This window comes from Toxorhynchites rutilus, chromosome 3, assembly GCF_029784135.1.
Source record: "Toxorhynchites rutilus septentrionalis strain SRP chromosome 3, ASM2978413v1, whole genome shotgun sequence".
NCBI classification, from domain to species: domain Eukaryota; kingdom Metazoa; phylum Arthropoda; class Insecta; order Diptera; family Culicidae; genus Toxorhynchites; species Toxorhynchites rutilus.
Genome location: NC_073746.1, coordinates 156,588,132 through 156,600,816, shown reverse-complemented (window position 1 = coordinate 156,600,816; position 12,685 = coordinate 156,588,132). Strand labels below are relative to the sequence as shown.

The window sequence follows — 12,685 nt, the reverse complement described above, 5'->3', positions numbered from 1 at the left end:
ATTTTCAACGATGTGATAGTCAAAAATGATTGGGTCCTTGGATCGATGAAAGGTCATTACATGGCATTTACCGATGCTAATAACAAGTTTGTTCTTGCGGCACCAGTGAACAAACTCATCGAGTAGCCTTTGAAGACGTAGACAATCCCCGATGCAACGTACCACGACATAGATCTTCAAATCATCAGCATACATAAGTGTGTTCTTGAAGCCTAACGAAGATGCAGCGTCATTGAAATATAACACGAACAATAAAGGTCCCAAATTGCTTCCTTGTTGGACACCAGATACGCTCACAAACGATGATGATACGCTAGAGCCATGCTTGACACGAAGCTTCCTATCAGTAAGGTACGACGACATCCACGACACCAATCTGTTCGATGCGCCCATCCGTGATAGTTTACACAGTAGCACTTTGTGGTCGATCTTATCAAAGGCTGCCTTTAGGTCTGTGTAGATCACGTCTACCTGTGCCTTTTGTTCTAAAGCTTCGACAAGTACTGGTGAAATCCAACAGATTGGTACTTACGGATCTACCGGGAATGAAACCGTGCTGATCGGACGAAATGTGGGACTTAGTAGCATGTAGAATTTGAACACTGACGATAATCTCAAAAATTTTCGATGCAGCGGGGAGGCTGGTTATTCCACGATAGTTCTTCACATTACGTCGATCCCCACTTTTGTGTACAGGTAACATATATGATTCTTTCCAGCACATGGGAAACACTCCTCTTTCAAACGAGTGTCTGAAAATGAAGGCAAGCGGCTCTGCAACTGCAATTATGCAGCGACAGAAGACAGATGCAGGGATACCATCCGGTCCAGGAGAAAATGAATTCTTCAATTTCTTGGAGGCGTGGATGATCATTGCAGGTAATATTTCAAACGTATCCAAATCTACTGCATCCGCAACGATGTTAGACGCAGCCAGTTCAGCATCGGAATCGCTAGATGGCTCGGAAGCAAAATGTCTCGCGAAGAAGTCGCACGCTACGGCTTCATCACTGGATTCCTTGTCTTCATACACTAAATTGGACGAAACTATTGGGTTTTTGCGTTTGCTATTGACAAAGCTCCAGAAGGATTTTGGATCACGACGTAGACCAAACTGCACCCTTAATACATGTGATTTGTAGAGTGCAGCATTTAGATGCCTGTAGTCATCGCTTGCATGTTTGAAATTGACTTTTGTAAAGTTGGATCGATGAGTTCGCATACGTCGCTGCCATTGATTGCGTACACGCTTCGCCCTCCGGAGGAGAGGCGTACTCCAAGGAGGTGAAATTGGGCACCGTTTCAAAGGAACGTTCGCAATCAGCCATTGGCGAATGATGTCGCAAAATTTGAATGCCATGTCATGGACGTTCGTACAATCGTAGATACAACTCCAATCAGAACCGGACAGATGGGCAGAAAGGCTGTCAAAATCAATTTTGCGGTAATTTATTTTCCTTTCTTCTACATTTCCCACTGGAAGCGAAGTCACTGATTTAGCTGGTGCGTTGAAGCGAATGGTCAAAGGAGGGTGATGAGGATCTACGGACACTAGTGAATCAACGGCGGTCAATACTTCATGGCTTGCATGGCTTCCTTCGGTTAAAAAAACCAAATCCAATGTACGGCGCAGGTGATTTAGTTGTGCATTAATTTGATTCATGTTCAAGAAATCCATTCCGTCAATCAGCGCTGCGCTCGCCGGAGTCAAAAGTATCGGGTTGTCGAGACGTAAGCTGTTGTCGTCGTTAGACCATGCTAAACGCGGCTGGTTATAGTCGCCACAAGCGAGAATGATAGCTTCGGAGTTGGCGGACACACTTAGTTCACGGACGGTGGCGATATGATCTTCCATAAAAACAACGTCCCGGCTTTTATCGGGTGGAATGTAAATCAGGAAATTATTGAACACTGATAGGGTTGAAATCGGTCGATAGTACCTAGGGTTCGTGCAATCACCGGATTTGAAAATTGGCGCAATTATAGCAATCTTCAAACGGTTTGGGTATCTTCCTGTAGACATCAATAGGTTGAATATTTCCGAACAAATTCTGGAAAAGGCAACTGCGTTCGTTTTTATAACATTCACTGGAATATTATCGGATCCGTAACACTTTTTGCTTTTCAGATCCTTGGAACATGATGGGAGTCCATCAATGGGTTACCATCATCGCTTAGCAATTTCGTTAGATAACTGCGTTCCGATAATTTTAAAGTATTCGTTAAAAATTTCATACACTTCTTCGTCATTTGTACATTCAATACCATTATGAGCCAGACCAATTTGCGTTTTTTTCCTTTGAGCGTCCTAAAATGAAGTTCAGTGTTTTCCACATTCGTGATTGATTCGTATTGATTAGTATTTGTTCAAAATATGCTCTTTTAGATTGTCTTTTCTCTACTTGAACTTTTTTAGAAATGTTGCATGTGAATCATTAGGCCGGCTTTTGACCTTTTTCAGATATTTGCTCTTTATTTTCAACGTTTCCTTTGGTGTTGACCTCAACAGAAATGGTTCTGGAACATTGCGCCAATATCGAATTGTATATCGACGAAATATCAGTCTTGGTCACAATTCACTGTTTCCAAGAAATTTGAGAAGCGGGTGTTCAGTATGTTGTAATTCCTAATCGCCTTTTTCAATCTGATTCTGTTTTTTCTGAAAAATTAGATATAAATAGCCCTCAAAATTTCCAACAAATTGGGGCACATTTACATGGAAAAAGTTTTTCGAACAACCTCTTTTTTTTTAAAAAAAATACTATTAATGTTTAATTCGTAACATTCTTATGTATAAATTATCGCAATTTTCATGCTCTGCTAACTTTTTCTACTTAGAAACATGTCAAGAATATGTCAAACGTGAGAATTTACACACAAAAATGTTACGAGCAAAACTTTTTTTTTCAGGTGCCTCCATACAAAAATGACTTATATTCCAAAAACTATAAAGTTGACGTCCTCGACAAAAGTTCATATTTTAATAAGATCTAAAACTTTGTCGAATACACTTTATCGCTATCTTGACTTTAAACAAAATTAGGATTAGTTGTATTTTTTTTAAGAAAAAATTAAAAAGATGTTGTTAGAAAAATGATCCGACACTCAAGGCTGCTGCAATGTTAATTCTCAGAAACTTCCAACAATTTAGCAAGCCTCAACGTTGTATGGGAAGCGTTTCCAGGGTTCTACGATGGGGTTTTACAATGTTCCGTGTCCCAAAAGTAAAATTGTTCCAGAAGGAAATCCCCGTCCCAGAAAACAAACAGCTCGCATTGACCGACGCTACGCTGTCTAGTTTCCAGCGATCTTACTATGCTTCAATCCTCGGCATTCGTTTATTTTCTGTATATAATCAGAAGAAGAACAAACTTCGAATTATGCTCAGCAACGACACGATGAACCCAATTTTTAGGATCAAAATATTTGATCGAACATCGTGGCGGCAGATCGAAAATTTAATTGAATGATAGTATGCAATCTAAATTTAGAACGACTATGTATGAGCATAATCAAACGCACGAGATTTTTTTTCAATGCTAAAAAAACTGATTTTTCTGCAACGAATATTTTAGATGGTACAAATTTTTCATCAAATTTTCCATCTATACCTTCCGGTATAGATGGAAAGGTGGCAACACTGGTCATAATAACCATCGACTCACCTTTTATCCGCGGATATCGAAAATCGCGGGTAACGCATGAAGGATGAAAAATGAGGAGCAAACAAAAAAAAGATATTTCAGCATGAAAACTATACTTAATCAATACAGAAATCATTAAACTATTCATCTGTAAGGTCGTGTATACCAGTGGTAAGATAATGTGAAAGTCATAACCAAAACAAGTGCTTACCATTCATTGACAAATTACGGGGAAGCCTGTAGAATTACTATGGAATTCGTTTTTGCGGTTAATCCGCCCCACAGATCATAAAAATATAGATTTCATGCTCAAATATCTTCATTCGTATTTCCACCTAATTTTTAGTCTTTTGTTATCCGCTGTAACTCTGTCACCCAATTCTATGAATTATCAGAGCATTACTGTACTTATTTGCGATTTCTATGCCAAATACACGGCTTGAATGTATGCTAAATGGCAAACTCTGAAATATGCGTGTACCACAGCGCAATTTGATTTCAAAATTTCCCCAAGCTTGAACGGAAATCGAACTCTAAACGTCTCTCATGATGCGTGTGACGCGAACCACTCGGCCACGGGAACCGATGCCAAATTACACGCCTAAAAGGTAGCTTCGAGCGGCAGACCTAAAACTATGCGTGTACCAGTGTTAGTCGGATGACTGGAAACTTTTATTGTGAACGGAAATTTTCTCGACTTGACTGTAACCCGCGTACGTTTGATCTTGTTACTCGAAATAAATCGAGTTGTGTCAATTCACATATAAATTTCAACCAATTACAAATATGTTGAGGAGACAAAGTTCCCACAAGAAGAGAATAAAGAAGAAGTGTGTGTATAACATTAAGAATGATAATTTCAACCGCCTTTACTTGATGAACACAGGTAATTACGAGAGCATTTCATCCATAGCGCAACAGTTCCTGAGTTCTACAATTGCTATCGAGTTCATTTTTTCGCACCGTTCTCCAAGTAGAACGAACAAGACAACACAGGAAATAGCGAATCGGAAGGAAATATGTTTTGATACATAAAATCTACCCGCGACTCTCGGACACTGAGAGTATCGGAGGGTCACTTTCCTCTTGAAGGCAATGAGTAGCAAGTCACAAAAAAAGCATCCCCATTTCCCGCGGTGCACCGATGGAGCCTCTCTGCGGTGGCTTTTTTACGGCCTAGAAATGAGACGTGAATCAAGTTTGCACTCTCGAGATCTCCCCCGTCGCTTCATTCGCGCGGATTTACCTCTCGGCGCAGAACCTTATTCGGTATCTTTCCCCTCAGCGCTTGGGTCGACGACGTGAGGACGTGAGACATTCAGTTCAAAAAGTAACGTCTGGTCGAACGGTTGTAATTGCATCGAAGGTTCACGTGTGTGCCTTTTTTGTCGGAAATCATTGAACTTTTCATTGCGTGTATCAGTTTGCATCGAAATTTGCATACGGTTTCATACCTGAATCAAAATCGCCTTATCACCAAAAATAAAAGCTGAAAGCGATTAATTTGTGCATGTGTTTTGTTGACATCTTAAAATATTCAAATATTTGCTGACAGCGCTGAGTTTTATTTTTCAGAAGAATTCACCTTGTTTTGTTGTTGAGTGAATTTTATATGTGTACCTATAAAGCCAAGATGGATTACGCCGGTGCAATTTAATAGCTTTGCGCAGTGCTACAGTTGGTGAATATTGTTTATTGAGTGTAAAACGTTGTCAGTGTAGCTAGACAAGACAACAAACAGCGACAGTTAATGATTACCGTCGCCCGAAAGTAGGAAATCAATAGGAAATTGCAAGCAATTATAGGAATGGCAACTCAAACCATATCGAACACGCAGCCCGGCAGGGGCGCAGCGGCGAATCCACAGCTTAAAAGCTTGGTCTACTCAAAGTACCGCGAACTGCTGGGATCCTACAATGGGAAAGCAAATGAAATATTGCAGTCATATCCGGCGTACATGGTGAAAGAAGACAAAGGATTCGATTTCGTAGACAAGTGAGTAATGTGCTGGCTCAGCTCGTGAGCACGGTTTCGTCAGTAACTGTGGGAAAACATGACCGGCGTGAGTCACAGGATATGTGTGCGGTGCAGGTCTAGTCATTCATGTAACCAAAAAAGGCGATGAGTTAGCATCGCTTCCACACCGCGGAAGTATTTCTTGGTTCCGGAACAAAATTGAGAACTTCACGATTTTAGATAAAACAAGACGATTCAAAGCACTCTTTTTGATGATAATCACAGGGCGTGAGCTTATATGTGCATTAGGGTGCCAATGAATGTATGGAAAAAATCGACCCTAAAATTTCAAAAAGTTACCCTTTACAAAATGTTCACAACCTCAAAAAAAATACCCTATGCAGAATTTCAGCTCAATCGGACTTAAGGGAGAGTGGTGCAAACAGTCAAATTTAGAGTTTTATGAAAATCGAAAAATCACCAAAGGGGTAAAGGAAATTGAGGTTTTCGAAAAAAAAAAGTTTGATGCCTAGTGTCTTAAAATTGCATGAAACGTGGAGATCTACTGTCAACTCGAAAAAAAAAGTTCTATCAAAAATCAACACTTTGGGATTTTTTAATTTTTTTTTTCGGAACACGAGACGGAACACGTTTTTGGGTGCCAGTAAAAATAGTTACCTCGATTTTTCATTCAGAACTTGCTACGAAATGTTGATTTGCACGATAAGATACCCTATGCAAAACATTATCTTATTTGGACTTCATTTACCAGAGTCGCAAACGTTAAAATTTGAGTTTTTTTTTTGAAAACCGAAAAATCCCCGATGATTGGGATTCTCAAAAAATATTTTCAGTGTCAAATGTCTTAAAATTGCATCACTCGTCAAGATTTACTGTTATCTCGAAAAAAAAGAGAGAAAAATTTTTCCCCCTTGGGTGATTTTTCAATTTTCAAAAAACCTAAACTTTGACCGCTTTGCGCCTTTCGGGAACATATTGGGGTACAAATTGAAAATCGAAAATCGAAAACATCGTGAAAATTGTCCAATTTCAAACGCTTATTGCTCAGTTATTTCATGATGAATTGATGAAATTTTTGCGTCAATCGATTTCAGCACTCCATAACAATTTTTTATATTGTAGAAAATAATATATGTCATGAAACTAACTATCGAACAATTGAAAAATCTCAACTCCTATCCTAACGGAAATACCCACTGCTGATTTGCGACACATACGGTGGGTCCCTAACAGAGACATCAAAACCAAGCTGCTTGGGGGAAATCGGCATTGCAAATACATGAAAGTAAGGGGAGCTTTTGCTCTCACCGAAATGTTTTCTCTAACAGAAACATAAATCCAAGGTGCCAAGGTCACTCTTCTATATATTATGCCGCTACGAAATGAGTTTTATTTTCGAGTTTTCATTCCGTCGAGTGGTCGACAGTTCCGTTCACATAATCATATCATTTACCGCAGTGATTTTTAACCTATCCCACTAGCAAATATCCCTTCCATGATATTCGCTAGGGAACCACACTATAGAGGCGACACTTCTGGCTTTCGGGCGGCGAATATCATACTAACATTCCTTCCCTTCCCCTGGTGACTATAAGGACGTGGCCGGCGTCGTTATTGATCATTTAAAGCTCGAATCACCGAAAATTTCACAACGAGAATGATTTGCTAGTCCCAAGTTTCATTCTGTGTGTTCTTTGTGCAATTTGGTTGATTCAGGTCAATCACGGAGAGCAAGTACGAATTGTACAGTCTACCCAAGCTCCAGCTCAAGCTCTCCGTTAAGTCCGATTGAGCTGATATTTTGCATAGGATTTTTTTCGAGGTGGTGATCATTTTTATGGGGTATTTTTGAAATTCGAGACGACCATTTTCATTGGCACCCTAATGTGCATTGGCATAATGTGCATATGTGCGTTCTCCTGTGATGATATTTTAGACGTACGTGGGAAAATCCCTCTTTTATGTATAAGGATTATAAGACACTCATAATTGATTGGACTTATGTAGAGACGAATGAATTTTATTTTTAAAACCTCTTTGATAAAAAATAAGGACAATAACTTCGACATTACTGCTTGAAAAATGTATTCTGCATCATGGCATTGAGTGTCTGGTTTTTCTCAGTACATGAAAACATCTTTCTTTTTTTTTCTCTCCGTCTAACAAATTGTTACAGATTACCCATAATATCAGTCATAAATTTATCGCATGATTCAGATCTTTGAACACGCAACGAGCAACGCACCACGCGTTGCATGCGTTTTTCTGCGTGCAGTATTGGCTATCCTTCCTCTGATAGGTTCACGGCGAAAGTTGGGCACGCGCAATCCTAATTGAAGAAAAAGTATTTCAAGATTCATTGCCACTTCGACGAGACGAAAAAAAAAAGTTTTATTGAACTAGAAACTCTAATGTGTTTATCTCGGAAAAATCTACAGCTGCAATAACATTGTAGCGGTTTATTGCCCGCTGCTGCTGCGGGAAGCAAATAAATACAGTGTGCAGCAGACGATTATGAGAAAAACCTTGCATCCATTTGAAGTTAGAGATCTTTTTTCGAGGGAAAAAACAAACCTGAGCATGATTTCACCCGCAAAACAACGACACTAGCAAGTTCCGCGAGCGAGCGACGTGTGATGATTAGCTGATGAGCGCCATTTATGGTGTGTTGTCAATAACGACAACTATTTAGTCCGGCAGAGATGATAATCAGCGGATGACGATTATAACGGCTGGCGCCTTATTAATAGCGCACCTTAATGATTTAATAGCGTCGGGCGCTGCTTCAGAATTAGTAATTTAAAGCTCGAGTTGAGTGTGGGTTGTTCTATTAACCCTCAACGGACCACTTCTACTTGCTGAGTTGAAGTCAGAGTATCTCTTGTCATTGGATCAAAATACCCTGTGTATAGTTATACAGTATATATCTTACCATCATGCGGTGTTAACTCGTAATGAAACATTCATTACTGAAAATTGAAGCAGACGTACCATCTGTCAATATTTCTTTTATTTTAATTGTCAGATAAAAAGGAAGGAAGCTTTCGTTCGATGTTAAAATCCTGATATGAAGCGAAGATCGGGTTTTACATTGAGCGCGAAACTTGATAAAACTATGTCAGTAATATTATAGTTGATGAAAGATGTGTATGGCGATTATGATTCTCTAACGACTCGAGGATTAAGTTCTTCTTCATGATAATGCGCCTAGCCCCTTCAGTGAATTCGATATTCGACTCCAAATCGTGTCTGTATCCTAAATCGTGTGCCGTATTCACATGATTTGGCACCCTTCAACTTTCATACTTTCATACACAACGTTTTAAAAGGACAGTTTGACGACATTAAAGCCATTCCTTATTGAACGCTTGAACGCTTCGACTTCAAAGCTAGAGCACGGATTTGGATCGTTAACACGTTAAGCCCCCATCGAAATAGCGGACCGACAATGATCTTTACGTTTGACCCACGTCGGTCCCAGCGAATCGATAGCGAACTTTCCTAAATATCATTTTGTAACATCGGTGTTATCGTTCCCAATGCCTACACTCTCCGAACGAAAAGTCAACTATCAGTTCGGTGAGATCGGCGCAAAAAAGACGAAAGATTCAGTGTCAACCCCTAGGTACCGACACGGGGCTTAACGTGTTAATAAATTATGTAAGAAATATATTGCAAGTAGAGGAAACTACTTCAACTTATAAAATCAACAAGTTCAGTTGTTCAAAAGTTCATTTTCACTATCAGTCCAGTAAGATGATTGACACATTTTGTATACTGATAATTTGTCACTAAAATATAACTTTTTTTACTACCTTTCCTGCCTTACAGAAATGTCGAGCACACAGTTTCTCTTCGTATGCAGACTAACTTATAAATTATAGGAAGTAAACAAGTAACAGACCGCTAAGGGTTAACTGTTGCCAGATAAATGATTTCATTAAACTTCGGACTCGTTACAATAAAACTCGTTGTCAGCTTTGTCCAAGAAGGATTAGGCATTTAATTCTACAGGACTGAAAACGACGTAAAACGAACGCCAACAGATTTCAGCACTTGTGCGATAATGCCACTCATTCATGTTGTCGAATGTGTCTGATGACAGTGTATTGAAGTGTATTCGAGAATCAGGCCCAACGTCTTTTTACGGATGCATGCAGACTGTCTGGGTTTCCAAAGAAAGCCACAGTAGGAAAACACTAAATTTATATTTTTCTATAGGGTTCATTAGACAATGCAAATTAAAATTAATTTTTCAAAAAAAAGCTTAACTTTATTATAAGAAGGCTTCGAAAAATCATTTTGAAAAATGTATATAAGCACGAAACGATATCATCTCAATATTGATACCGCTAACCATATATAGAGAAACCAAGTGATAATACCACGCAGTAGTTGAAGAATATTAATCGTTTGAATGCAACGCTGCAGTTTTTTTTTATCTGCTAATGAAAATTATTTCGCGTTTATTCAACCTATCATTTTCCATAACAAACCGTGTCCATCCTATCACAATTTATGTGGTATGTGCCAGCGCATTGTTCTGTATTATTAGTTGACCCGGCGAACTTCGTCCCGCCCAAAATTTGTTTAATGTTATCAAACATTCACGTTTTCTTACTAAGCGCAAGTTCATGAGTCCAATCGCAGAACTGTTCATTGATTGATCTTCTAATCGACCCCGTTGAATTTACCTTTTACTAAAAAATTCCTAGTACTTCTACCAAAACTAATCATTATAATATCAGATTATTTTCAGACACAATTCATGTTCAAGATTTTTCAATCACTTGCAAATAACATGTTTCTCCGTTACATGGCATAAATGTTTGATACAGAAGATATGAAGGACAGATCCCTCCCCTCTTCTTCCCTTAGAGAGGGATGTATTTAGCGAAAAATCGAAAATTCATCAGAAATGGAGAAAAATATTTTTTTTGTATGTTTTCTTGAAACTTAATAAATAACATATAACATATATATAAAATGGATTTCTGTCTGTCTGTCTGATTCTTATGGATTCAGAAACTACTGAACCGATCGACATAAAAATTGGTATGTAGGGGTTTTTGGGGCCGGGAAAGGTTTTCATGATAGTTTGAGACCCGAAACCAAATTTGGCATGTGAAGGCTTTAGGATGCAATAAATGTTTTACGGTGGTTAGACACTCCTCCCCTCTCTTAGGGGGGTTGCTATACAAATGAAACACAAATTTCTGCATTACTCGAGAATTAATCAAGTAAATGAAACGAAATTTGGCATGTGGAGGTTTTAGGGTGCAATAAATGTTTCTATGGTGGTTAGACACTCCACCCCCCTCTCTAAGGGGGGGCTGCCATACAAATGAAACACAAATTTCTGCAATACTCGAGAATTAATCAAGCAAATGGAACGAAATTTGGCATGTGAATATTTAAGGGGGCACGAAACGTTTCTATGATGAATAGACACTCCTCCCCCCTCTCTAAGGGTAGAAGAGGGAAGGGGTCTGTTTCTATTCTATCATATTTTCTGTATCAAACATTTATTCCATGTAACGGAGAAACATTTTATTTGCAAGTGATTGAAAAATCTTGAACGAGAATTGTGTCTGAAAATAATCTGATATTATAATGATGAGTTTTGGTAGATGTAGTTTAGTAAAATATAAATTCAACGGGGTCGATTAGAAGATCAATCAATGAACAGTTCTGCGATTGGACTCATGAACTTGCGCAAAAAAAAAACCTGAAAAAGTGAATGTTTGAAGGTATTGATAACAAAAAACTAATTTTGGGCGGGACGAAGTTTGCCGGGTCAGCTAGTACGTTATAAAACTGCATTCTTTCACTTTTCTTTAATTTGAAAAAGATTTTATTCAACGCCACTATTTCTCAAATTGCACTAGCCACGAAAAATACTTTTTGAATGAAAATGAACGTACGAGGCAGATTTGATCTTCATATAACACTGATCAATAATAAATATACAAATACTTCCTAATAATAATATTTGCGTATTATTCGAATATATCCTTCTTTCGGGTAAGTGTCGCATTCGAGTAGATGTTGCATTCGGGTAATTGCACCACTCCGGTAACTGTCGCATTCGGGTAAATGTTGAATTCGGATAACTGTTACATTCGAGTAATTGTTGCATTCGGGTAAATGTCGCATTCGAGTAAGTGTCAGTCCGGGTAGATGTTACATTCGGGTAGCTGCCGCTTTCGGGTATTTGCTACATTCGAGTGAGTGGAATTCGGGTGAATGTCTTTCGGGTAACTGTGGGTTTCGGGTAAATGCGACACAATCCCTGTTGGGATGTTTGCTGGCATGGTACGACCGAAACCCTTCCCGCATACATATTCGACGAACTGTACTGGGCGCCGCAGTGAACCCTTTCGACAAATCATGTCCGGAGATCCCAGGATTATTCCGGACTGCTACGAGCCACTGGTTAAAGTACATCCCTAAGTAGCTACCGCTAGTTCTGTCTCTGTCAGCATTTGTATGGAAGAATATCGTAGAAGAAGCGATCCAAATGTTGGCATTATCATTGAAAAATATGGAAACATGGTGAGATCCAAGAATAGAATAGAAGCAATCCAAGCGTTGGCATTATCATTCAACACGTTAAGCCCCGATTTTTTCTTGCTGCGCTTTCATTCAGCGTTTGCGTTTGCACAATATCAGTGTCGGTCCCAGTTCCCAAAGAAAAATAGAAAATAATCAGCAATTCGACTAGAAAGAAGACACATTCTATGAAACATCCGAAAACAAACCCTATATATTTTTATTTCATTATTTTTTTCATTATAACTGTCATTCCCAGTCAGGCAGCACTTTCCTACTAAAAAGCTCAACGTCGGCCCCTAAGGAATTTGGTGAGATTTAAAGCGAAATATACTGAAGAACAAATCTACAAAAAAATTGTGAGATCGATTTTCTCGATTTTCTCGAGTACAAAATATCGATCAAAAAAATCGAAAATCCATATGGAAAAGATCGATCTTCTAAAAATCGATCCGAGATCGCCCAATCCTAGTGTTGACAAAGCAATTTAGCATGAAAAGAGCCTCATCTGA

General features: G+C 38.9%; 2 protein-coding genes across 2 annotated transcripts in view; one reads left to right on the top strand and one right to left on the bottom strand.

The window, feature by feature from the left end:
- Positions 1-433: 433 nt before the first annotated feature.
- LOC129773603 (uncharacterized) lies at positions 434-2,023 on the bottom strand. Its single transcript, XM_055777240.1, has one exon. The coding sequence runs from the start codon at positions 2,021-2,023 to the stop codon at positions 434-436; it is 1,590 nt and encodes a 529-aa protein (XP_055633215.1).
- A 2,906-nt stretch (positions 2,024-4,929) lies between these two features.
- The window catches only part of LOC129775379 (uncharacterized), a 45,548-nt gene continuing 37,792 nt past the window's right edge, over positions 4,930-12,685 (top strand). Inside the window, exon 1 of the mRNA XM_055780068.1 lies at positions 4,930-5,639. Coding sequence (XP_055636043.1) covers positions 5,452-5,639 — 188 coding nt within the window. The 5' untranslated portion in view covers positions 4,930-5,451. The remainder of the gene's footprint in view (positions 5,640-12,685) is intronic.